The sequence below is a fragment of the Lontra canadensis genome, unplaced genomic scaffold (assembly GCF_010015895.1).
Source record: "Lontra canadensis isolate GAN:19392208 unplaced genomic scaffold, GSC_riverotter_1.0 scaffold13, whole genome shotgun sequence".
Lineage (NCBI taxonomy): Eukaryota > Metazoa > Chordata > Mammalia > Carnivora > Mustelidae > Lontra > Lontra canadensis.
In genome coordinates this window covers 21,432,917-21,459,722 of record NW_022631007.1, presented here as the reverse complement: position 1 = coordinate 21,459,722, position 26,806 = coordinate 21,432,917, and the positions used below count along the sequence as shown (strand labels likewise).

At 38.1% G+C, this 26,806-nt stretch overlaps 1 protein-coding gene across 1 annotated transcript; it reads left to right on the top strand.

Annotated features, from left to right (window-relative positions):
* Positions 1-74: 74 nt before the first annotated feature.
* ARL5A (ADP ribosylation factor like GTPase 5A) lies at positions 75-25,263 on the top strand. Its single transcript, XM_032857793.1, has 6 exons — positions 75-425; positions 12,986-13,046; positions 13,503-13,650; positions 15,398-15,481; positions 21,663-21,814; positions 24,712-25,263. Exons 1-6 carry the CDS (start codon positions 380-382, stop codon positions 24,758-24,760), a joined length of 540 nt encoding a protein of 179 aa, XP_032713684.1. The 5' UTR covers positions 75-379; the 3' UTR covers positions 24,761-25,263.
* The last annotated feature ends 1,543 nt before the right edge of the window (positions 25,264-26,806 follow it).

The following is a 26,806-nucleotide window of genomic DNA, read 5'->3' as shown; positions in this document are numbered from 1 at the left end:
CCCCTCTGGCCGCGCGCCTGCGCCCTCGCGTCCCAGCCGTCTCGCCTCTCTCCTCCCCCGCCCGCGTGGTCGCCGCCGCCGCAGCCGCCCGGGAGGAGCTGGGGGAGGACGGTGGCTGGCGAGGCTCGTCGCAGACAACGCGGCGGCGATGTCCGCGAGCCAGGCGAGTGCCGCGGCGGCAGCGGCGGGGCCTCGCACGCGGCAGGGCGGCCTGGGCTTCGGCCTCCCTCCGGTTCCCAGGAAGCGAACTGGCGGCCAGCGCGGGAGCAGCAGCAGTAGCAGAGGCGGAGGCTCCGGCGCGTCTGTTGCCTCCCCTTCAGTCTGAGCCGGGGGAGGCCAGGCGGCCCGGGTGGCTGGAGGGGGGGTCCGCTGCCCAAGAATGGGAATTCTCTTCACCAGGATATGGAGACTCTTCAATCACCAGGGTGAGAGGCGCGGGCCGAGGGCGTACGGGTGGGGGAGAGGGTCAGCCCTGGCTGGCGCGGTGTGTTTGGTGGGGGCGGGAGGGTCTCCGAATACTTCCGGATTGTGGGCAGTGCGGTCGCGCCCGGGGTCCGCGGAGGGTCCCGGCAGCGTGGATGCGGGTCCTGGGTCTGTTCAGTTCCCACTCCCGAGTTCGGGAGTGGTTTTTGTTTGTTTTGTTTTGTTTTGTTTTTATCTTAAGGGCTCTTCTTGAAAAATCCATTCTGCCAATGCACCCATTGCTCCGATTTCGATTGGAGTCGAAAGGGTTTCTTGCCCCATGTCGGACGTCCCTGAGTGGAACGGCCTGTCCTGTCCTGTAGCTCTCTGTCCTCCAGCAGTTGGGTTTGGAAACCACGGAGAAATTCTGGCTCTCGGGTGAAGGTTATAGGTCATGGCCCGAGCCGCAACACTGAGCGACGGAGGGTTGCAGAATGCGGAAAACATGAGGAATCGCTCTTGTCGAATACACCTCAGTTTATGAGCCCTCCCTTTACCTCCATTCCCCCTTCTCCCCCGCCACCCCGCTTTGGGGAGACTAATGCATCCTGATTGGTGATGGACCGCGCTCCTTTTTCCATGTTTATATTTGTGCGTAAGGTTAAGCCTAAGATTATATTTGTGTTGATTATTTAAGTAGAGGCTCTTTGGGGGGGGGGCTGGATTAAAAATGTTGAAGTGTTAAACCGGAACCATTTGAAAACTTTCCATATGAAATATTTGTTAATATAGGTAACTGGGAAGTCACCTATATTATATAGGGATGCTTAAGTTCATCAGAACTCAAACACTGCCTCAAAATGCCTATCAGGTTTATTAGAATTTGTTACAAAATGAGTGTCTAGAACTGAGGAAAGAGGATAGAACTTTAACAGAAGACTCCATAGTCATTGAGATACAGGATAGTTAGTCATGTCCATTTGTTTCTTTTCTAGTCAAGTTGGGTGATTCATCATTTTTGCTGTGAGTAACTTAGTTTGCTTTTCTCTCAGGTAAGCAGGTATTGGTGTCACATCCCAAAGTTTTCCAATAAAGACTTAAATGAGTGGTGGCATCTGTTATGTACAAGATATCCTCATTTCTCCTTCATGATCCAGCTGCTCCTATAAGGTGATGGGAGAGGAGCTGAACTAAACTTGTGTATGATTAAAAAAAAAAAAAAAAGTAGTATAGATCACATGATACTCCGTGGAAGAGCAGTATTTCAAATGATTTTTCTGATATGGGGATTTTTCATAGAGAAAACCAGTTTTAAATGGCACTGTCTCTGGCTAGCTTTTTTTGTTGGAAGAGGGGAAGTGAACTCCAGTCGTTTATTTGGGTCTAGATGTTCTCAGTATAGAACACCAGGGATCTTGACTCAGTGACTGTGGAGCCTACAAGTCTTGAAAAGGTAATCTCTAGGTCTCAAGAATGAAAACCTAACATGGCTGTGAAATTGGCAGTGTGAATAGTAGATAGGATCTATTCTAGTTTTAAGCTCCTTAATCTTTGTATTATTTTTAGCAAAGCTAGTATTTCAGTCTATCAAATTTATGAAATTTATATCGCTTGTCAATTGAACTGTAGTCCTGCAAGAAGAATGAGGTATCTCCACTTTCTGTTTCGAGTCAGTGATAAAATTATTTGTGTTTGTAACTTAAGAAGGAATTAGAGCTTTGCCAAAACCTCCTTGTAGGTAGGTAAATAATGAGGATGTTACTGCATCGTTACTACTAAAAATTGCTAATAACAGTGTCTTGTTGCCTGTATTTTGTGGTTATTTTTGACTGGACACTTATATCAGTGTTGGGAAATAAATAGAGGAACTAATGGAGTTAAGTTTTAGAAATTTAGATGTCAAAATATTGTGAAAATGTGAATAAACTGTTCTAAATGATGTGGTTGTCATCAGTAGGGTCACTTTTCAAAATATTCACTATTAAATCTAATGTCAGATACTTGGTGGTCTTTTTGTTTCTTTTAACTTGGAAATCTCATATATTTTATATATGTCATATATTTTATATATGTCAGATGTATCTTGGATGCTTTATTTTACCTTCAGAAGATACATAGCACAGTCCTATGTCCTTTTCACATAAACTCTTGGAAGGAAGAATTTAGGGGATTGCAGAATTGGCCATACTGATGAAACTTAAACCATACCATATCTCTTTTTTCTAAAACACCTTTAGAATAATTTTAGGTTTAGTGTAGCTTGGTCAAGTGCACAGTGAAAGCTAATTTTGCATACTGCTCAAACTTGAAAAACCAGAGGTCGCCTTAGGTAATGTTTGAATTCAGTAGATTATAAACTTTGTCCTAGATGCTGTTATATGCATTATTTAAAGAAAAAAAATGTTTCAGTGTTCTTAGTAGTTATTTTTTTCCCCTCAAAAGAGGAAAGTGAGGTTCTAATGATTTTTTTTCTGGGCCACATGCCTGGTAAATGCCAAATTAAAACACTGAAGAAACGTGTTGCAGATAATTGGTCTTATTAAAGAAGAGATTGGTGGGGCACCTGGGTGGTTGGGTTGGTTAAGTGTCTGACTCTTGATTTCAGCTCAGGTCATGATCTCAGGGTTGTGAGATGGAGCCCAGTATAGGGCTCTGTGCTGGACATGGAGCCTGCCTAAGATTCTCTCTCCTTCGGTCCCCTCCCTGAAAAAAAAAAATAGATTGGTATAATTTTTTTCTTCGATTTTTTTCCCCCTGTTGTTTCTTGGTTACTAAACTCTAAGTCTTTATTACATTAGGGCTTTGAAGAGTTGCCAGTTGTATCTTTTATTTATTCATTTATTTATAAATAATTATTTATAAATAATTTCTTATTTATAAATTATTTATTTATTTTAAAGATTTTATTTATCTGATAGTGAGCACAAGTAGGCAGAGCGATGGGCAGAGGAAGAGGGAGAAGCAGGCTCCCCACTGAGCAGAGGGCCAGATGTGGGGTTCCATCCCAAGACCCTGAGATCACGACCTGAGCAGAAGGCAGGTGCTTAACCAACTGAGCCACCCAGGCACCCCACCACTCGTGTCTTTTAATATAGAAGGGTTTGTGATCTGTGGTTTATTAAATATTTTTGAGCACCTGTCTGTGCCAGGAATTTTTGTAGGTGGTGAGGATAAAGAGGGAACAAAGCACACAAATCCTCCTTACCTTTATGGAGTGTTCATTCTAGTGTGGGGAGACAGAAAATAAGCTAACTTCAACTCTGTAGAAAATGCTGACTTATGCATGGTTAGGGTCTAAGTGTTTTTCAGAGTTTAGTTGATTTAGTCTTTACAACAGCTGTATGAGAAAGATTTCTCCCCATTTTACAGAGACGAACTTTAGGTAACTTGTTTAAGGCTCTGCAGTTAAAAGAGATAGACCTGGGGTTTTAACGAAGGTCATCTAGTGCCATAGTTAGTATTCTTTAATAACAAACAAACAAACAAACAAAAACTGTCTTTGTATGAAAAGGATTCACTTTAGCTAAGCTTAGGTGAACTATGAACAAGTTGTGAAATTTCCTTATTGATAGCTTGTATTATTCTTCTGACTGGTTCTTAGGAAAGGAGTAAGTTATAAATGAATGTTGATGAAGCTGTCTGTGCTGCTGGAGCCTGGGGCTGGGAAAGCCACTTCTGCTGCTGCTGTTTTTTATTGTATGGAGTTCAGATATGTCAGTAGCCGAAGGGATGGACTATGACAATAAAATTCAGCTCCAGAATCATCCTTCTTGCATGCTCTGTGGATATGGAACTGGATCCCTCAAATATTTTTCTGTCGCCAGCTGGCACAATATTAAGCTTTATGAGTAGATGGCATTGGAGGGACATTGCAGGAGGAAAAAGTTTTTCTTCCTGGGTACAGTGTGCTTTCAGCAGGTTCTGCCCTGCTTTAGAAGCGTTGAACACCTTCTCTAGTGGCTGGCTCCTGCACCTCGTAGTGGTTAGCAGCTGCCAGCAATTTCTAGCACCCACTTCAGTTGAGTTCAGCACGGAGGCCCTCCAGTAAAATACCTCTCAATGAAGTTTTCCCCAACACCCTAGAGGGAGAATTTCCAGCGAGATCTACAGGCAAGTCCCCACAGCTACTTCTTGCGCCATTCAGTGAGCCACAGCCAGGCCCCAACAAGGTCCTCATCTCAGTCTTGGGAGGTGGGGGGAAGCTCCATTTCAGCTGGATTCTCCTTGTATTTGTCAGTCCCATACTCTTTATTTTTATTAGCCAATCCCTCATTACTTTGATCCTCTTTAATAGTCAATTTCTGTACATTGAACTTTGCAAGTTCAGATTATTGTGTGGTTTCTCTTTCCTGATTGCATCTCTAATTTTGTCATGTCATTGCTTTTCATTCAGCAACCTCTTAGTGCGAAAGAGTTGTTTTTTTCCTGAAACTTCACTGCCGTTGTTATAAATAGCAGGTTAGTTTTCAAACTTTTTTGTTGATGATACTTTCAGATTTTGAAAATGGAATTTTTAATACAAAATGACTTGATCAAATATTTCCTTTCCAATCTTTGTATCTTCCAGATCTGATTTATTTCTTCCTACTGTATTAAGCACATGTCTTATTCCAGACCCTGCTAGGGACCGGGAGGATGATAGAGAACATGACAAATGGATTTTTTTGCTCTGTGTAAGATAAAATTAAGGTTTCATATAGTTTGGATATGAGGTGAAAATCAAGAATCAGAATGGCTCTCAATTTCTTACCTGCCTTAGTATTTGTGGTTTTTGACTTTGGTGTGATTCACAGAGATAGAAAACATCCAGGTTGACAGTGACATCTTTTCATTTAGTTTACTGACTGGTAGTTGGAGGAATATATATATTGACTTTTGGAACCTGGCAATGAATGCAACTGGTGGGCTGCCTGGGTGAGTCAAAAAGAAATGAAACAGAGAAACAAAGAACATTTTCATGACAAAATAGTATTGATTGGGAAACTGAAGCCTAAATAAGATAATTCGGAATTCTTTCTAAGCATTTTAACAGTGGGTAGTTGTTTGGCCTTATCTGAGTATAATTTTAAGAATGCTGTGGCATAGTCTAAAAGAAAAATAATACTAAACACTAAACCTGTGATGAATCACATGCATCAAAGAATTGGAATAGCCAAAAGTTTGGTTACATTTGCCCCTAAGAACATTATCTCTTAGTATGCATGTTCTATTTTGGGTTTTGTGGAGTATTTGTTTTGGAGTGCCTTGTAAGACTTTTTGGCTGCAAATTTAGGTTTTGTGTAGAATTCTGTTCCATCATGGTAATGGGAGGAATAGGCTGGGGTGGCGAAGGAGCCTAAGGATTTCCAAAGGAAGTTGATACAATATTAGAAAAGTCGGAAAAATCTAACCCTGTTGTTGATAATAAACTGGCTTTTTTTTTTTAATTTTTTTTTTTTTTTAAGATTTTGTTTATTTGACAGAGAGAGATCACAAGTAGGCAGAGAGGCAGGCAGGGAGAGAGGGGGGAAGCAGGCTCCCCGCTGAGCAGAGAGCCCGATGCGGGGCTGGATCCCAAGACCCTGAGATCATGACCTGAGCCGAAGGCAGCGGCTTAACCCACTGAGCCACCCAGGCGCCCCATAAACTGGCTTTTTAACATGAGGTTGGCACCTTTATCTTTGAGCCTATTACACACCTTAACTGACTGAGCTGCGCAGGCTCCCCTCTTTCTTTTCTGTTAAAAATATTTTAACTATTTTTAAAAACCTTATATGTTCAGTACATTAGTTTGCATTCCTTTGATGGACTGTACAGTGTCTAGAGTTCGGTGAAATGTTTGCATGTTTATGCATTTTTGGTGACAAATGAATTTTATTGAATTTGTAAATTGAAATACAAGAAAGGTTTCCAGTTTGTAGAATGGTATCACCTGCTTTATTACTTCCCCTATCACCGTCTTTGATCCTCTTTTCTCCTGTTTTTCACCATGCCAGACAATTCTCATCTTGTACCATCCACCATACCTTTTCTCCCCAGTGTGCTTTCTTTATTTCTAGGCACTACTGAAGAAAGACTTAGAGCTGTTTAAATCTTTATCCATCACGGGTTATGTTACCTAATTTCAGCTTACTGGTTGTCTAGTTGATTCTATACAGTGGCTGTAAAAACCCCATCCTGTCCTCAGCAGGCGACCAACTTGTGTTACGAGAAAATGGAATCCTCTGATATGAGCCTCTTCTGCCATGTGCTTTTTTTCCTCCAGTTTGTCGATATTTGTGTGTTACTGCATAGTGGTTGTGTTCACACCAGTTTTATCTTGTTTATCCTGTTCATCTTATGGTCAGACATGATAAAGACTCTTTCTGGAGTACCTGGGTGACTCAGTCGGTTAAGCATCTGCCTTCTGCTCAGGTCATGATCTTACGGTCCTGGGGCTGGAGCCCTGCATCAGGCTCCCTGCTCAGTGGGGAGTCTGCTTCTCCTCTCCCTTCGCCTCCCCTCTTCCCTTGCTTGCTCGAACCTGTGCACTCTCACTCTCCCTCTTCCTTTCTGTCAAATAAATAAATAATCTTTCTATAGTTTTTTTTTGGGTGGGGGTCCTAGTTACCCCTTCCTTATACAAGTAGTAGGAAAGTACTGTATTTGGAATCAGAAGTAAGTCCTATCCGGGAAGGCTAAACTAAGGAGACTGCTTTAAAAAACAAAACCAGGTGAGTTTTCACCTTAAAAGCTGTCATTTTAGAAGGCCGGAGAGTTTTTCTACTGTTATGTCTGCTATTACTCAAAATACATATTGAAACAGCTTTTAGAATTTCCTTAGAGACAAATCTTTAAATTGTTCTTATCATTTAGGGATCATACCTCATTTATCAGCAACAAGATAGCACCTGTTTTTGCTTTTACTTTATTATGGCTGAAATAATAATCAAGTGGCTCCGGTCTCCCTTTAAAATCAAAATCATCTTCAGCAGTTAAAGGGTTCTGCCACCACTGGGAATGCTCCAAAACAGTGTACCTCAGTCTCTGAAAGCAGTTACAAAAGAAGAGTAGCAAAATATTTTGAAAAATGGTAGCATAGTTAGAATAACAGTTTAACCTCTCTAAGTGATTAAGGACTTTGTAAGAGACAGTGTGCTTTTTTGTATTTGGGGTCTCTATATGTGTTATTTGTACACACACAATTTTTTTAGTCACTCTTTATAGTTTTTTATAATAGATTCTTGCCTATATTTGTATTGTTTTTGCTCCTATTTTGTACTTTGTAGAATGGTTTTAAAAAAAAATTATTTATTTATTTATTTGTTAGGGAGAGCAAGCGTGAGCACAAGCAGGGGGAGTGGCAGGCAGAGAGAGGGAGAAGCAGGACTCCATCCCAGGACCCTAGGATCACGACCTGAGCCAAAGACAGTTGATTAACTGACTGAGCCACCCAGACATCCCTAGAATGGTATTTCTCACATTGGTTGGAGTAATTGTATTTTCTTCCTGAGCATTGGCAAGTCTGTCTGAATTTAGTCCTGTAGCCAATACAAAGGGGGTTACAAAATGGTATTCCTGAAACTAAAAATAGCTGACATTTTGAGAATGATATATTTTTTAAAGATTTACTTACTTGAGAGAGAGCTATGGTGAGGGGGCAGAGGGAGAGAATCTCAAACTGACTCCCCGCTGAGTGCCCCTGAAAATGATATTATTAAAAATTAGTATTCAAGTAGGAAGCTAAAAGCTTTTATCCAAGTCAGAGTTTAGGGTAGAGCATGATGTGAATTCTGCTTGATTAAAATGTTCATAGTGCTTATATTAATAGACCTGAAAAAGCGATAGGCCATCAAAAGAAGAATGCTTAACTTGGGGACACAGAAAAATACAGAGTTAAGAACTGCCATCCCATTTGAAAACTTTTCAGGTAGGCACCTGATGGCTCCATCTCTTAAGCATCTGGCTCTTGATTTCAGCACAGGTCATGATCTCAGGGTTGTGACATCCTGATTGAGCTCTGCAGTGGGCTCTGCGCTCAGCAGGGTCTCTGCTTAAGGATTCTTTCTCTCCCTCTCCCTCTGCCCCCACTCCCCTGTGTGCTTGTTTGTTGGCTCTATCTAAAATAAATAAGTAAATCCTTTTTAAAAATAGATAAATCTTAAAACAAAACTTTCCAGGTGAAAAGATGCCTTGCTTAAAAAATTCAGTAGTCTTGGGGCACCTTGGTGGCTCATTCATTGTGTCTGCCTTTGGCTCAGGTCATGATTCCAGGGTCCTGGGATCAAGCTGGGAGCCTGCTTCACCTTCTCCCTCCGCCTGGTGCTCCCCCTACTTGTGCGCTCTCTCTCTCTCTGTCAAATAAATAAATAAAATCTTTAAAAAAAAAAAAAAAAAGATTTCCGTAGTCTGGCCCTGATGCAAGTATGGCCCTAATGTGAAGATGGGTTTATCTACTCATTGTAGCCTCTAAAATACTGCCTTTGATGGGATTCTGTGTTCTCCAAGTAGTCTGATTTTAATTCAGCCACTCTATTACTTTTCCTTAAACTGCACTTGTTAGGTAGTTGTGAACATTTGGTCTCATTGTATGTTACTCATTTTGGTGTTCTTGGTTACATATTAGTCACCTCTGTGAATTGCCTTCTCTGAGTCCTATCTACTCCAAGTAGCAGGGTTGAGTTTGTGGACCTGGGAGATGAAGTACCATACACGAGGCAAATTCACCAGAGAAATGTCAGCTGATGAGGCCTTTTGGTGGTTATTCAACTGAACTTACCTTAGCATGCCCTCTATATGTTCTTAACCCTTTATTTAAAATAAGTATAGTCTTTGTATTTGATCATTTTCTCTGTTCCTTTACCCTAGTCATCCCTAAAGATTAAATAGTGGGACCTGCTTTTTTTTTTTAAGTCAGGTGAGGCTGCTTTATTTTTATTTTTTTTAAAGATTTAAAAAAGATTTTATTTTATTTGACAGAGATCACAAGTAGGCAGAGAGGCAGGCAGAGAGAGGCGGGGAAGCAGGCTCCCTGCCAAGCAGAGAGTTGGATGCGGAGCTCGACCCCAGGACCCTGGGTCCATGACCTGAGCCAAAGGCAGAGGCTTTAACCCACTTAGCCACCCAGGCACCCCAGGACCTGCATCTTTAAAATTATTTTTAAGTACCTATATGAGGGAAATGTGCTTATGTCCTTTAGAACCCTGCTGGTTGTAAGCTGCTTGCCCTTTCTTAGAAGAGTGATTGGATAAAATGGACTGTATTAAAATTTTCTATTTACTTGATCTTCCTATTTTTGTATAATGGGAGGAATTCCCCTCCGTGGTAAATGACAACTATTTGGAAAATCTCTACCATCTGATTGAAAAGGCTTTTCCTAATGATATCCTTACTGTGACATGTTATAATCCTCAACTTATTTATTATTTATATTTATAATCCTCATTATTTTATAGGGTGAACATGAATGAATTCAACATTTATTGAGTACCTTGTACCAGGAAAAGTTGTAGTTACTGTATTATAAAGATGATTAGCATGGGATCTATACTCTTGAAGGCTGCTTCATTAAGCTTTGAAGATTAGTGTATGTGTAAATAATTATGACAAGTGCTATGTAAGAGGTATTGTGGAAAAGCATGAGAAAGTAATTTTGGGGGGAAAACTAAATTTAAAAGATTACTGGAATTCCCTAGAAGGAGAAGTAGAAAAGGTAACTTCAGCTCAGGGAAAAACTGAGTAGAGGTAGAAAAATGTTTGCTGTGAAGATGGTGTGTGGCTTATGTGGGGAGAATGGCTTGAATTCCAGGTTAGATACCTGCTGGTAGTGGTGAGAAGTGGTGAGAGATAAAGCTGAAGCCTGTTCATATATGACTGTCTTATATTTACTAGGCTGAGAACCTGTGCCTTGTCTTCCTGTCAGAATGGAGAACTGTCATTTATTTTTTATTAGAAGGAGAGAGGGCGTATGCAATTTGGGGGATGTGGCAGAGGGAGAGAGAGAATCTTAAGCACGAGACAGGCTCCACAGGGGGCTCAGTCTCATGACCCTGAGATCATGACCTGAGCTGAAATCAAGAGTCAGACACTTGAATTTACTGAACCACCCACAGGTCCCCCACAGAGCTATCATTTAACTAAAGTGGTGTTAACCAGCTTTGTAGCGTAGAACAAATAGCAACAGTAGAAAGGTGGATTGGAGACAGTCCACCTAGGGAAGGTGTTTTGTTTTTTTTTTTTAAGATTTTATTTATTTATTTGACAGAGTTCAGAAGTAGGCAGAGAGGCAGGCAGAGAGAGAGAGGAGGAAGCAGGCTCCCCGCGGAGCAGAGAGCCTGATTCGGGGCTTGATCCCAGGACCCCGGGATCATGACCTGAACGGAAGGCAGAGGCGTTATCCCACTGAGCCACCCAGGTGCCCCTAGGGAAGGTTTTGTAGTAAGAAATGAGGACTATGGCTAGCACAGTCAGAAGGTTCAGGATATGTTTTTGAGGGGGAATATATAGAACTTGGTGACAGATTAGATGTTGGGGTTGAGGGAAAGACTGGATAAACTCCAGGGGCAGCTGAATTCGTGGTTATGCCATTAAATGAATTAGGTATGATAGAATTAGAAAAAGATTTGAATGTTGGGTTTTGCATATGTTGAGTGGCACCATGTCTGTCCACTAGGTGGGTTAGAGTTGAGAGATTTGGAAACATGGATTAGGAACCATCTTTCTTAGTGGTTGGCACTGCACATATGCTATCTTGATCATTATACAACACGGAAAAATAGGTGGTGTTGTCCCTGTTTTTGTTTTTGTTTTTTTTTTTAAGATTTTATTTATTTATTTGACAGAGATCACAAGTAGGCAGAGAGGCAGGCAGAGAGAGAGAGAGGAAGGGAAGCAGGCTCTCCGCTGAGCAGAGAGCCCGATGCGGGGCTCGATCCCAGGACTCTGGGATCATGACCTGAGCCGAAGGCAGAGGCTTCAACCCACTGAGCCACCCAGGCGCCCTTGTTGTCCCTGTTTTATAGTGAGGAAACTTAGGGTTAGAGAAGTAAGTAAGTTTCCCAAGGTCACGTAATTACAGATACTTTTCCATAGTGCTGTGCTAACCACTGCTATGTAACAAACCACTCCTAAATGTTGTGACTTAAAGCAGTAATTTTTAATTATCCTATATGGTTCTATCATTTAATTGAGCTCAGCTAGGAAGTTCTAGTTTGGAATTCTCATTTGGTTGCAGTTGGCAGCGGAACTAGAGTCATCTATAGCTTGACCTGGCTGCATATCCAAGATGGCTTCTTTGTGTGTCTGGCATCTCATCTGGAAAGGCTGGAACAGCTCGGGGCAACCATGGGGTGATCTCTCCCCACAAAGTCAGGCCATACAATTAGTAGGCTTTCTCATCTATATAGTGGTTTGGGGATAGTAGGACTTGTTACATGGTGTCTGGTTTACTCCAGAGGAAGTTGTCCAAGAGAGCCAGGCTGTAGCTGCAAGGTTTGTAATGATGTAGACTTGGAAGTCACGCAGCATCACATCTGTTACATTCTGTTGGTTAAAAGTGAGTCACAGGACCCCTCACATTCACAGTGGGTCAGGAGCGAGGGAACACTGTACCGGGGGCATGAATATCCAGAGGCCATCTTTGGAAATGAACTTCTTCCACACAGTGCTATCTTTGGAATAGTGTTTAGATAGAGTGGAAATAGATGGGTCCTGAGAATGCCTTGCTAAAATGTGAAGAGAATGCAAGGAGACAGCTCTGGGAAACAAATGTTGTTGTTTTTTTTTAAAGATTTTATTTATTTATTTGACAGAGATCACACGTAGGCAGAGAGGCAGGCAGGGCAGGGGGAAGCAGGTTCCTTGCTGAGCAGAGAGCCCGATGTGGGGCTCGATCCCAGCATCCTGGGATCATGACCTGAGCTGAAGGCTTTAACCCACTGAGCCACCCAGGCGCCCCACAAATGTTTTTGAAGAAAGACCCAAGGAAGAGGAGTCAGTGAGGAAAAAAAAATACCAAGAGATGGAGGGAGAGAATTTAGAGAAAGTGGTGCCATAGAGGCCAAGGAGGAGGATAGTCACTGCCACCATAACCCTTCATCCTTAGATTTGGTTGTTATGTTAGAACAGCTATATTAAATGTACTCAGATAGTTTTTGATCACCTGTGATGGGACCTGGCCTTCTGCTACCAGATTTAAAGGCTGACTTTTTTTTTTTTCTTTCTCATTTATCCCACCTCACATACATACATACATGAGTTGATGCCTAAATTTCACAGTTAGAACTTAAATGGTGTAGTCTAGTGTAAAACATTTACACTTTCAGTCATTTGTAAATTGTGATTACATTTGGGATACTTTAGTGAGAGTAGACTTCCATATACTAGAAAGAATACAGTGTTTCTGGCTTCCTAGAGAAGTGAGAGTTCTCTGTGTAGAATGAGAGCGTAGGACAGTGAAATTAATGGCACACTTCTGCTGGTCTTGCTAGGATATTCTTTTGAGTTCCAGAAAGGTAAGAAGTGTCATGCACAGAACTATAACATAACTGGAAAGAACGGATAAAATGGGAAGTTTAAAAGTTTTATGCTTTTAGTTAATAAATAGCTGGTGTTTTCTTTATTTCAGAGCACAAAGTTATCATTGTTGGGCTGGATAATGCAGGGAAAACTACCATCCTTTACCAATTGTAAGTATTCACTACTTTAAAATTTTTATTTTATTATTCACAGTTATTTTTTCTGCCTGGGTGATAACTTGATTAATAAAAGCAATAAAAAAAGTTATGTGGAGCCTAAATTAATTCTGTAAGAAGGCAGTTTGACTATAAACCAGGAGCCAGATTTAGGCAACTGTTTCAAGAGAACTAGGAATTTATATGACCTTTGAGTATGTTCACTTTTTTTGCTTGTGGAAAGTAGAGAAATACTGTTTATGTAGTTTCTGGGAATGAATCTAGAGTATTTAAGATAGTTCACTACCTGGTCCCATCTCTCTTTAAACCCTTAACTCACGAGTTAGCAGAAAAGGGCTATTTGGGTATAAAAAAAAAAAATTCATGCTCATTTATCCCTTGATTGAAAAATGCTCAAACATTCTTGCCTCTTTGCTAATTGTAATATATTTGTACTTTTTTCCCCCTCAGTTCTATGAATGAAGTTGTACATACATCACCCACAATAGGAAGTAACGTAGAAGAAATAGTGATTAATAATACACGTTTTCTAATGTGGGATATTGGTGGCCAAGAATCTCTTCGGTCTTCTTGGAACACTTACTATACTAACACAGAGGTAATGTTTCTTAATGTACTAAAGCTTCTAGGAGCGGAATGCTTGGGAAACAATATCTGGGTGTGAACTCTTAGGTTAATCTTTTTGAAATATCCTAGTATGGTAATAAAAGTTGAATTTAAACATAGTGGAATCTTTGATTCCCTGTTTCGGGGTTATTATATACCTACTGCCATTGAACTTCTGTAGGGAAAATTGGAATGAGGGGGTGATTGGTTAGTCTGATTATATATTGATCCCACAACTTATCTTAAGTAGTTGTTTTTACAGTGAGTACCATCTCATAGTTCTCCATTTCACTTCTCTCTTACTGTTTATTTTTGTAGGCATAGAGAAAATCCTAGTTAAATGAGAGGGTACTGGAGGATTGAATCCTGGCCAAACTTTAACTGTGTATGTTTCTTAATGCAGTACAGTTGCACATGAAATAATTCTTTTTCTTTTTGGTTATAAAGCAGTTTAGACGTGATCTTATGTTTTTATTTACATGTTATTTCCCAAGAGGAAATTTCAGATCTGTGACATTTGAGAGCTTTACTATATCGATCTTACAAATTGAAAGGCTCTGATAGTTGTTTTTATAGTGCAGATTATAAGGTAATAAAACTCCAAATGTATATTAAGATGAATATTATGTCATTAAGACCTATTAAGTGTCTTTAATGAGTTGATCCCTTAAAACTTCACTAAGCCTTTGATCATGTTTTTTTGGAAAAGGAAAGATACATGTGGTCAGTACTTCTGTGTGTAATGCTGCAGGTATCAAACTTAGGACAACATCTTAAAAATTAAGTTTTATTAAAATGCCTTGGAATAGAGCTGGTTTTATATTAACAAAGCCACATATCAGTAAGTATCAAGTGAGAATAGAGGGAAGGTAACTGTTCTCATCTGCCGTATGGTTAATGAAATCTGAAGAGTAGAAAAGACCCTGAAAATTAACAGTGGTTTATCTGGAAAAGAAGAGCTAGCTCTGAAAAATAAATAGTGCATGTTAATTTTAAGCAGTCAGAGTTAACTTGATGGCATCACTTGTGCCAACATAGAATGACTGTTTCTGCTCCTTTTTCCCTTGTGGTTTTTGGTGCTCGTGGAGGGGAGGAAGAGGTGCAGTGTGGCTCAGTCCTGCCCGGCTCCATTAGGAGTCTCATTGCATCTTTGACAGCGTCCCCATCATCAGTTCAGGAAAGAGTTGTGCTTGCAGGCAGCAGGTGCCGTTCACATAAAGAAGAGAGCAGGGTTTTAGATACGGGTTTATTCTTTCCAATCTGTTGATTTTTAAAAACTGATCTGTCACATTACTCCTATATCATGCCCTTTTTCAGCATTTCAAATTGATATTGATAAATACCTGTAGAAATATTTAAAATTTAGCATCATAATGTATTTTTTTCATATTGACTTGGGTGCACATAGATGGATGTAGGCTCATTACCATTCAGGATATTAATTTAGAAAGCAAACGTGTTATATATTTGTTAGACTATTAACAATACCCTAATAGAGTGTTACCATCGTATTCTCTTTTCTCTTATTTTCTCTTAAAAATTAGCAAATAATATTTGAATTAGGAATGGATCAAACCTTTAGGCTTCACAATGTATAGTAGGTATCTCTGGTTTTCCAGTAATACCATACCATAAGATTCTAATTCCTTGATATTTGTGGTCTGTAAATCAAATAAGTACTTTATAAATTTTATAAACATTAAATTATGTAATCACTAATTTTTTTGTGATTATTTTAGTTTGTAATAGTTGTTGTGGACAGTACAGACAGAGAAAGGATTTCTGTAACTAGAGAAGAACTCTATAAAATGTTAGCCCATGAGGTAAGTAGGATTCCGGCTTACATGTGTGTTGTGTTGGGAGGAGAGTGCTTCTCTCTTTCCTTTTTTCTCTTTTCTTTTCTTCTCTCCCTCCCTGCCTTCCTTCTTTCCTTCCTTCCTTTCATAATTACTTATTTAAGTAACTTCTGCACCCCGTGTGGAGCTTGAACTCACAGCCCCAAGATCAAAAGTTGCACGCTCTTCCGACTGAACACAGCCAGTTGTGCTCCTGTGTGTAGTATTTCTGTCACATTTGTTCTTTCTACTTTGTCATGACAGTACTACTCCAATTTTTATTTGTTTATTTTTTTAAATAAACTTTAATTTTGAAACAATATTTTTAAAGTACTGTGCCCAACATGGGGCTTAAATACATGACCCCAAGATTAACAATCACATGTTCTACCAACTCAGCCAGCCAGGCACCCCTACTTCAAATTTTTTAACAGTTACTTACCGGGGCGCCTGGGTGGCTCAGAGGGTTAAGCGTCTGCCCTCGGCTCAGGTCATGATCTCAGGGTCTTGGGATCGAGCCCTGCATCGGACTCTCTGCTCAGCGGGGAGCCTGCTTCCCCCTCTCTCTCTCTGCCTGCCTCTCTGCCTACTTGTGATCTCTGTCAAATAAATAAATAAAATCTTTTAAAAAAAAAAAAAGAGAGTTACTTACCTGCTGGCCATTCCTGCTTTATAATTTTGACGCTTGCCAAAGTGTGTATCTGGAAACAACGGAAAGATTGTGGAATCAATTGTAGAATTTTATTTCTTCTTTCCTGGATTAATTTGGTCTAGAAGTTTTTCTGGGTGAAAAGATCTAAATTGGATTGCATTTTGCATTTTATATAGATTAATTATACAGAAGGAAATTAATTTAAAAATTAATTTTTTAATTAATCACTGGAAATTAATTAAAAAAAAAGATTTTGTCAGAGAGAATGCACACAAGCAGGTGGAGCAGCAGGCAGAGGGAGAAGCTGGCTTCCCGCTGAGCAGGGAGCCTGATGTGGAACTAGATCCCAGCCCTGGGATCATGGCCTGAGCCAAAGGCAGATGCTTAACCCACTGAGCACCCAGGGTCCCAGAAAATGAGATTTTAAGATACTTTATTTGTTTGAGAGAGGGAGAAAGAGAAGAGAGCGTGTGCGCATGATGGAAGGAGCGGTAGAGGGCAGGGGAGAGGGAGAAGCAGACTCCCTGCTGACATGGGGCTTGATCGCAGGATCCCAAGATCATGACCTGAGCGGAAAGCAGATGCTTAACCGACTGAGTCACCCAGGTGCCCTGGAAATGAGATTTTAAAATCTCGTGGGCACTTAGGAAGTCTTGATTGTAACTCAGTTATCAGACTAATACTTAAATGTTGTTGCTCTTAGGTTTCTCTGATACTGCCCCTTTGACTAAAGAAAACTATTTGATAGCTACATCTTCTTAGTCTTTGAGAAATATTACTGGTAGCATAATTTAAAAATTAAATACACTAAATGATATAGTTGGTACTGATAATATTAACTATAAAATCATATAATACGTGGTAGCAATTGATATTTTTTTGTATGCCTTTCATTACAGGTGTTACTTTCTCAACTCATAGGTGGAAATAGAAAAATTAGTATTTAGATATATATGTAATTTTTAATTTTAACGGAATTGTAACAAAGCTTAAGAAAATTGGGATATCTTTTTGGAGTGCCTGGATGGCACATTCAGTTAAGCATCTGACTCTTGGTTTCTGCTCAGGTTATGATCTTTGGGTTGTGAGATCGAGCCCCATGTTGGGCTCTGCACTTGGTGTGGAGTCTGCTTAGGATTCTTCATCCCACTGCCCCGCCCCCCCCTCAAGTAAATAAATAAACTTGAAAAAAAAGTAGATATCTTTGTAATGACGTTTCTTTCTTTTTTTTTTTTTAACATTTTATTTATTTATTAATTTTTTTTTTTTTCTAAATAGAGGGAGAGAGTGAGTGTGTGAGTAGGGGAGAAGGGCAGAGAGAGAGGGAAAGAGAAAGCCCAAGCAGGTTCCAACTGTCAGTTTAGAGCCTGATGTGGGCTTAATCTCATGATTCTGAGATTGTGACCTGACCCCAAATCAAGAGTTGATATCATAACCAACTGAGCCACCCAGGTGCCCCTGAAGTTCCTGTTTTCTGTACGGGGATCATGCCCACCGTGATGCAGTGTCCCATTTTGGATTGATTCTGGCCGCTGTATTAAACCCCTTGGATTTTTTTTTTTTTTTTTTTTAAGTACACGTTGCTAATCATGCATTTAAAAGTTTTGATTCTAGTTTGGGAAATAAAAAGCTATGAAATAGGTAGAAAACTAAGGATTTTTTTTTTTAATTTTCCCTTTGTATTTTACATAGAGAGGTTATTGTTGTGTACACCAAAGGATTATTATTGTTTTATGAAGACTTATGAAAAAGCAAAATAAGACACAAATGTATTTGTCTTTTGGCTGTTTTTTTACTACCTTAAACAGGTAGCCTCCTCCTATGATTCTTATTCTAATTTGCCAATATATAGCAGGATCAAAGAGCCCAGTAGTAGGACTCAAACAAAGTCATTGAATTTTACTAGCTGGGGGTATTAACTAGAGCTGGTCACTTAATTTCATCTGTTATGGATGTTACCCATCTTTTATGGATTAGTACACGGAGGCCCAGAAAATTAGTGGCTTGATTTTTAAGAGCCAAGAGCCAAGATTTGAATTTAGGCATTCTCATAATTCGGGCCCTTTGTTAAGAAATAAGGCCTCATTGGAATGTGAGAGACTGAACGGGGAGATTGCCAGAGAAGAAAGGAATTATGGACAAATTTGGGAGCTAGATTAAGCCATCTACTAGGGTCAGGAAGAGCCAAATCGGCAGTTTTGGAAGGGCAAATGGATCAAAGAATGAGATTGTGAGTGAAAAATATTGACATGGATTTAATCAGGTGTTTCATATATACTGTAGTAACCAACAAATCTTACTATCATCACTAATAATGCTTTACATGTATTACTGGATATGAAACTATAAAATGATTTCAAATATTTCTGAATGCTTCATTTTTTTAAAGATTTTATTTATTTATCGGAGAGAGCATGAGCACAAGTGTGGCAGGAGGGGGTGCAGAGGGAGAAGCAGACTCCGCACTGAGCAGGGAACCCGATGCAGGGCCCCATTCCAGGACCCTGGGATCATTACCTGAGCTGAAGGCAGACGTTTAACCCACCCAGGTTCCCCCTGAAAGCCTCATCTTAAATGAAATGCAAAACTTTGAAGCTCATGAATTTTGAAATAGTCCCAAACACAAAAGTATAGATGAAGTTTTATTTGGAGTGACTCAACCTCTAGGAATTATCTTCACAAATGAAGCTTTGAGAAACCAACTGACAATTGCATGTGGCATATGGAAGATGCTAAGTAAATGTGTCTTGCTTGTGCTGCTGTTCATCTTCTTGACTAAATGAAAAAATATTTTTAGACTCTTAACAATAATCTGTAATAGGTAGCAGAAAGGTCTTCAAAGTTTGGCTGATGTATAAAAATCACCACTGTTCCCCTTGTACTTTGATCTCTTACTGAGTCAAGTTGATGACAGCCCTAATCTAATATATCTCTCTTTTTTTTTAATTTTTATTAACATATAATGTATTAATTGCCCCAAGGGTATAGGTCTGTGACTCATCAGGGTTACACACTTCACAGCGCTCACCATACAATCCAGTGTGTATCTTTTCTTTTGTTAAAATGATGGATAATTGGTCATGAGGTTATTCAGTAAAAAGTAAAAGAAGATTTTCGTCTCTTCCTAAATACTCAGAAATAAGGAAAATAGCTTTTTTTTTAAAACAAGAACCCTAAATTTAAAAAATTAAGCCAGTGAAATCTAGAAAAATTAGATACAGTATGGGTTTTATTTTGAGACCTTTCAATAAATAGCTTTATTTTTTATATTTTCCAATTTTCAGTCTAGGTGCTTCTCCAAATTTCATCACCAGGAGTGATTAGTATAGATTACATGCAAGTAAAATAGCATAAACAATGTGTTCTAACTTGTGTCAGGTATTTCTAATGTCAGAAATGTGCTCTTTGAACATGCCAGCATTAGCCGTCCTGACCTATATAAGATTTCAGCATACTCTAGCAAGAGATACTGAAACCGGGAAGATAGGAAGATAGGAATTCCATTCCATGGAAAGTCCACCTACTCAGTGATTCAGCCACATATCAACTATTGATAAGTGTTCTGTTTTCCAGTTAGGATAGGAAAAAAGTATTTGATCCTTGATAATGAAATACAGTAGATGTACTGGCTATAGCCCATCTCCTCGACTTTTTACCTTTTATGTGGACAGGTGAACTGAACAGAGGTGAAATAAACTGAATACAAAATCTTAAAAATCTAGAGTATCCCCCTCTGACCATGCTTTTCAGGTTAACGGTCATTAACTGTGGTAGCATAGCTGCCATCCTGCAGAGGGCGCTGTAACTAAAAGTCTATCTTGATTGTTATATAAGACATTTTGCATAATTCCTTTTAACCAAATAAAAAATTTATTACTTATATTTTTATTGACATCAGAAAAAAATCAAAGAAATTATTGAAGCTCTGTTCTCACAGTAAAAAAAAATGTGGAGCAGTGTCAATTTGTATATACTAAAGACTTTATTGTTTTAAACACATATACACATGATTGAAATAAAAATATTCTATAAAAATCCCTACGAAGAATGATGTCATTCAACACAGTTGAGAAAACTTGCAAGCACAGCACTAAAACTTTAGTTTTCTCAGTATCTCTTTGTGTGTGTGTATGTATACAATTTTATGAAAGTTTAATCTACCAGTTGAATGTGTCCATCATGGGTTCTTAATTCAGGATCCATGAATGGAATTTAGGTTATCTCTTAACACCCTTTAACATCATATATAAATCTTATATGTATCTTTTTATGAAAAAAAGGTCCATAATTTTTAATAGATTATCAAGGAAGCCCCTGGCTTTAAAAATGGGAAAGGGGAAGTACCTAGGTGGCTCAGTGGGTTAAAAATGGGAACAGGAAGGGTAGGGTGAAGTAAAAGGAAATGAATAACCATTGGACTGCTTTGTGAGTAAAACATTAAACCAGTCACTTTGGTAAAGATGACCCTCATTTTCCAGGCAGTAACTGAACTTTAACTGACTGTTTGTTACCCAAAGCCAGGTACTGACCTGGATGGAGTGTTTATCATGTAGTAGTTCATTCATCCAAACCACATCCCCAGGAGGTAGGTGGTGGTCTCAGGATTATATTATAAATGAGGGGCAGCAGTTATACTGGGAAAATCTCGTTCAAACCTGGTTCTGTTATTCAGTAGCTATATGACCTTGTATGTACTCACTGCTGGGTCTTAGTTTTCCTCATCTGTAAAATGGGAATCTTACAGGCATCTTACTAGGATTTAAGAGATTTTGTTTGGAAAATGGTTAATGTAATGGGTGTCTTACTTAGATAATAAACATTAGTTATGAGGAACAAATTCAGAATAATTAAAGAATTTGCCTCAGAGGCAAAGCCTAGAAGTGCTAAAACTATCTAATTAGGAAACTTGATAAACTTAATGCCAATTCAAAAGGGCCCTATTGAATATTCAAATCTAAGAAATCTTCATGAATAAAGATAGAGGACCTAGGTCTCAGAAGAATGGGATGGGTTTAGGATAGCACCTTCCAGCTGAGAATTAAAGTCTAAGGCCCTCAGGCATATACTGTATAAAATGAATTAGTTTGTTTCCTACGCACCTGGAAGGTACTAGCTTTAGGTGTGGGTACCTAAAGAAAAGATTGAGGTAGAATTTTGAAAAACTCTTGAGTGCCATGCAAAAAAGTAGCTCTTAGCTATGGAAACTTAGTTTTGGGTTAGGGAGGGGGTAAATACATATTTGAAGATATGACTGTTAACTGTAGCACTTAGGATCATTAAAAAAATGTAATTTAGGGCTGTAAGAAATATGTCAATCCTTAAAAATACAGAAGTGTGTATTTAAAGTGAGTTTAGTTTTAAGTTTACTGTCCATCAATCAGCATAAGAGCCGTGAGATGCTTTTATGTCAAGTAGTTGTGGAATTCTAGGTTAAAAGATCAAAAGTATTCAGTTAATTAAGTTGGAAAATCTATAAATGAAATGCACTGGCCTTTACAATTTTGTTTGCTCCTGTAGGACCTACGGAAAGCTGGATTGCTGATTTTTGCTAATAAACAAGATGTTAAAGAATGCATGACTGTAGCAGAAATCTCCCAGTTTTTGAAACTAACTTCTATTAAAGATCACCAGTGGCATATCCAGGCATGCTGTGCTCTTACTGGCGAGGGGTAAGAGGTCTTCTTTTTGGAAAACATATTTAGTTTAGAAACATGTATTTCTTCTTTAAATGAATAAATATTTAAGGCTACCATGTATAAAACAATGTAAGGGAGCGATGTGATACATAGTCCTTATTTGTAATTAGAGAGTTTCTAGCTTGGTTCTGTAAAGAATAAAATATAAAACGTATACGTAATACATGTAAACATACTGAACTAATCCATGTGAACAAGTAGAGGACAGAATGGCTGTCGGAATTCAGAGGAATAGGAGTGTCACGGAGAGCTGGACAAGTCAGGAAACCGTTCTGGTACTGGTGGTGTATCTTAACACTATAAAGTCCTGTGCCTTGAGTGCTTTCCATACAGTGTATCATTTAGTTGTGGTAACAGTCCTGTGGACTGATTGGTTTTAATTTACATTTTATCCATAAAGAAGCTGAACTAGAAAAAGATTCAGGTGTGAGACTAATGTGGGGATACTCATTTTGTCACCAGTGTAGTCGGGAGGGGGTTTTTGCACTTTAAAAAGGGGAGCGGGGCTGAAATTGGAGAGAGTTTGGCGAAGGTTCCTGGTTTGGGAGAGAAAGGTAGATGCCTACAATAGAATTTTGCCCTAGTCTAATGCCCAGAGATGAAAGGATTTCAAGAAAGAAGTGGTTTGTCAATATTGTCAAATACAAGGTCAAGGATCAGGAAGAGGGAGGGAGAGAGGGCTATTAAGAGAGGGAATAAAGGAGGTTAGAAATAGGATAAAAAGCTGTAAAAGAGGTGAGCAAGTTAAGGTTTTCGTTGTAGTTGTATTTCCAAAATATGGTGGATCTATGTTTTTAAAAGCAATGAAAAATAATTAAATTGGAGATGAAGATTGTAATTAGAGGTCTTGAATTTGATATAGGAAAGAGCAGAAGCTCAGGGCACAGATAGATAACTTTAGTAACTTACTATATTAGTTCACCTTCACCATGTTCTTGAGGAGGAGAATTTCTCCCGCCTCAGCTACCTCATCTGTTTCTGCCCCAAGCTTCTGGTCTTGCCTAACATCAGAAGAACCTCAACCCCAAATTTAAGACCTCTGTGAAGAATCCCTCATACATGTATTTAAAAGCGGAGAAAAAAGAATTAAATTGGAGATGAAGCTGAATCTTAGTGAAATAGAAGTCTCTGTTACCTGATTACAGACATTTGATAGAATGTAGAACCTCAAAAAAGCAAATATGTTGTTTAAAAAAAAAAAGGTCACAGGTAATACCCATTGTCCATGTACTCATTTAGGTAAAAATACCTTATCCATTTCATATCTTTGTCAAATAGTTGGATACATGTTGATATAGGTATATCTTTATATGTTATATTTGTCTACCAAAGGCCTTTAAGCAAAAGCACTGATTTTAATACTAAATTAGACAACAAAAAAGATCATGTAGGAATGGCAAAAGATTTGACTTAAATACTTGGAGTAATTGTGTGGAAATAGATCATTAGTTGGGATAGATACAAACCCTGGCAGTTGCATTTTTTAAAAGAGGAGATCAGTGGATGATGTTAATATCTTTCTAATTTTTTATTTATGTGGGCTTCCCTCTCCAGTAGTTATCAAGTGGAAATGTTTGGTTTTGGAGAAAATACTTCCCTTTTGCAGTCTGGCCACCTTGATCTAAGCTCTAGGTTTTAGTATTGGTTGGCATTTTGACTCCCACTTCTGCCGTTTGCAACTGTCTTTTAAGCCTGGATTCCCTCTTGTAGTATGGGAAGGCTTCTGCTTTCAGGATTGTAAAGATTAAGATCATGGGTACTAAGTGCTTAGCACAGTTTCTAGTTTGCCATTAGGTAACTGCTGTTCATTTAACACATTGGACTTAATTTATTTGCCTATTATTTTGCACCATTTCCTATCAGTAGTTTAAAAGTAAGGAATCTAGTAACAGTAGGGAAAGTATGAGCCAATATCAAAACAACCATTTCTTTACCTCATTGTCTTTTCTTCTTTTTTTTCTTCTTTTACATTTTTAGATTCATACTGCCACAATAATCTAAGTTCTGGTGTTTTTAAATTAAATAGTAGTGTAGTTTATCATATCTATAAAAGCTCCTCATAGAGAATAGTTAATATTTTGTGACAGTCTTTTGTTTTGTTTTAATATGTACAACATTTTCCTCTCTCTAAACATTCAGTTTTATTATCATAGTGAAATCTCTTTATGTTTTGTGCTGTTCTCAATTAGAAATTGTTCACTAGCAACTGGTATTAGTGATTAAGAGATTTTATTCCCTTCAAATTTGTAAAATACATAGATGTAACATACATATTATTATATGTATACTTTCTTTTACCACCTCAACTATATATTTGGTTTAACATCCTGCCACTTTTATTTCATTTATATCATGAACATTTTATTGTACTGTAAAATTGTCTTTGAAAGGAAGTTTTTAATATTTCATGATATCAGTGTTCTATAATTTAATTTTTTTCTCTATTTCTGGGTGTTTAAATTATACTTTTACCTATTAAAAATGCTTTGATGAACAGTCTTATACATCAGCCTGTCCTTGTTTCTTAGAGTTTTTTAGAATATATTTTTAGAAGTAGAAAAAAGGTATTGATATTTTAAGTATTTCTGATACATATTGCCAAATTACTTTCTGTGGGTATTCGTTATATAATAATTGAGTTCCTTTTATCTCTCAGGCAGTGGTCTAGGCCCTAAAGACATGACAAAACCCAAAAAGCATGGATGTACTACTCTGTATGAGAGTATGGCTTCACCACAATAACACCAGCATTGAATATTACTGATTTCTTAATCTTTGTTGTTTAGGAAAATGAAAAATGATACCTTTTAGTTTGTTGTTCCTAGCTTTTTAGTTGAGAATTTAATCAGATGATTTTATATTCTTCATAGATTATGCCAAGGACTTGAATGGATGATGTCACGACTTAAGATTAGATGATCTCTACTGACCTCTCCTCATAGACTTTGTATAAACGAAGTGCTGGACTTTACCTGAAAGCTGCAAAAATTAATGGTTTAGATATATTTATAATAAACTGACTTAAACTTTTTCTATCAGAAGAAAAATTAAGACCACTTATTTGAAAACAAAGATGAAGTCTCACTTTCCAATCTGCTTTCTCATTAGTTCCTTCCAAAGCAAGGTCTTTAAAGCTGTGATTGCCATTTTTCTCATAATGAATCCTCTCAGGACATTGTGTAGCCTGTGGTAAGTACAAAGGGAGAAGACGACATTTTTCACTTTAAGAGCTTTATTATCAGTATAACCCTCCCTAGTTGAATGTGTATTCTCTTCGTGTTCCATTAAGTCAAAATACAAATCACAGATACTCAGTTTCCAGTACTTTAAAATGTAATGTTAATTATGAGAAGTATTTTGCATAAGGTTGTGTGTATTGTGTATATACCTCAAATTCAAGTTTATGGCTTTGATTATGTTCTCCCATCCAAGTACTAACCAGGCCCGACCCTGCTTAGCTTCCGAGATCAGACGAGATCGGGTGTGTTCAGGGTGGTATGGCCGTAGACGATTATGTTCTAAAGAAAAGCAAAGAACGCAAGAAGTAATAATATCCTTAGTTAATGACCATAATGAGATGAGTACTGGCATCGCTGTTAAGTGCCATTTTGTGCTTTCCCCCTGTGTTCTCTGTATTGTACTAACCAACCCCCAAAATCATTGGGCTGCTCTTAAAAAAAGAAAAGAAAGAAAAGGAGAAAGCTCAACAGCGTGTACCTATTTTTTGTTGATCAAATTATATACATGAAAGCATGTAATCCAGCTGAGTGGAGTATCTGCAAATTTTTGGCTTAATATTATGAATGGACAGAATTACACATTGAGCAATTATCAGATTGGTTCCTTTATTGGATCTATGCCATCTAAATTACTGAGAAAATTGTTAATCCATTAATCAATCATTAATTGTGATTAAAATTATCAAGTGATTTTTTTTCCCAACGTTAATGGGAAGCTGTTGTGTAAAATGTCTGCCCAGAGAAGTATCACTCTATAAATATTAATCAAATAGTTTACCTATAGTCTTCTTAAGTATTGAATTATATGTCAAGCATTTAAAGTGAGTTTGAGATGAAAAGTAAAGCTTATTTTCTAAGCAACAAAGTTATTTCTTAATTTGAAAATTTCTCATTTTAGGAATTAGGATAGTTTGAGATTTTTGTTTCTACATGTTTCCTTTTATCTTCCTAACACCACATGAATGCATTGACAATTATAAAATACAAACTTTTATGCTTTTAAGAATTTGGTTTAAAAGTTGAACAACATGATACACATTTTTACAGAGAAGTAACTTGGCCCCAAATATGTTTGCTTAGGATATATTTTTTTTTTTTCACCGAAAATGGAAAAATACGATGGTTGAAGGTATTTCTGTTGTAATTTCTGTTGTATCCTAAATGTGTTCAAACGTATTTTTGGGTGCTCTCTTTGTATATGTTTCATGCCCTGAAAATCTGAAGGCTGATCCAAACTGGCATGTTGTAGAATATTGAAGAAAAGAAGTAACTACGTTTAATACCAGCCTTTTAGATTTCATGCAGATTTTGATGAGGAATCATAGTATATATACCACAAACATTGACAAAACTTGGAAAGTTTCTTTCTGTAATATATAATATACTCAATATCTAAATCCAAGTCAGGCATGGGAGATCACTGTTTAACAGTGGATGTGTTGTGTGTTATATTACGATGTTCATAATGCAGGTATAACATTTTAATATTTGTCAACTTGCTTTTACAAAAGTAAATTCTAAATTACTAAGCTTTATTCATATGTTCTTACACTTTTTCAAATCACTATTAGTAATTACTTGTTTTATATTAAAAACTCCCATAAAAACCTAAATCTGTTTTGCAGATGTTGCATTTTCATCAGAGATAAATATTCTGTAAAGTAGTCTAGCAAATTCACATCTACCCTTTTTATCTTTTCATTTGAATAATCACAGCTTAGTCCCG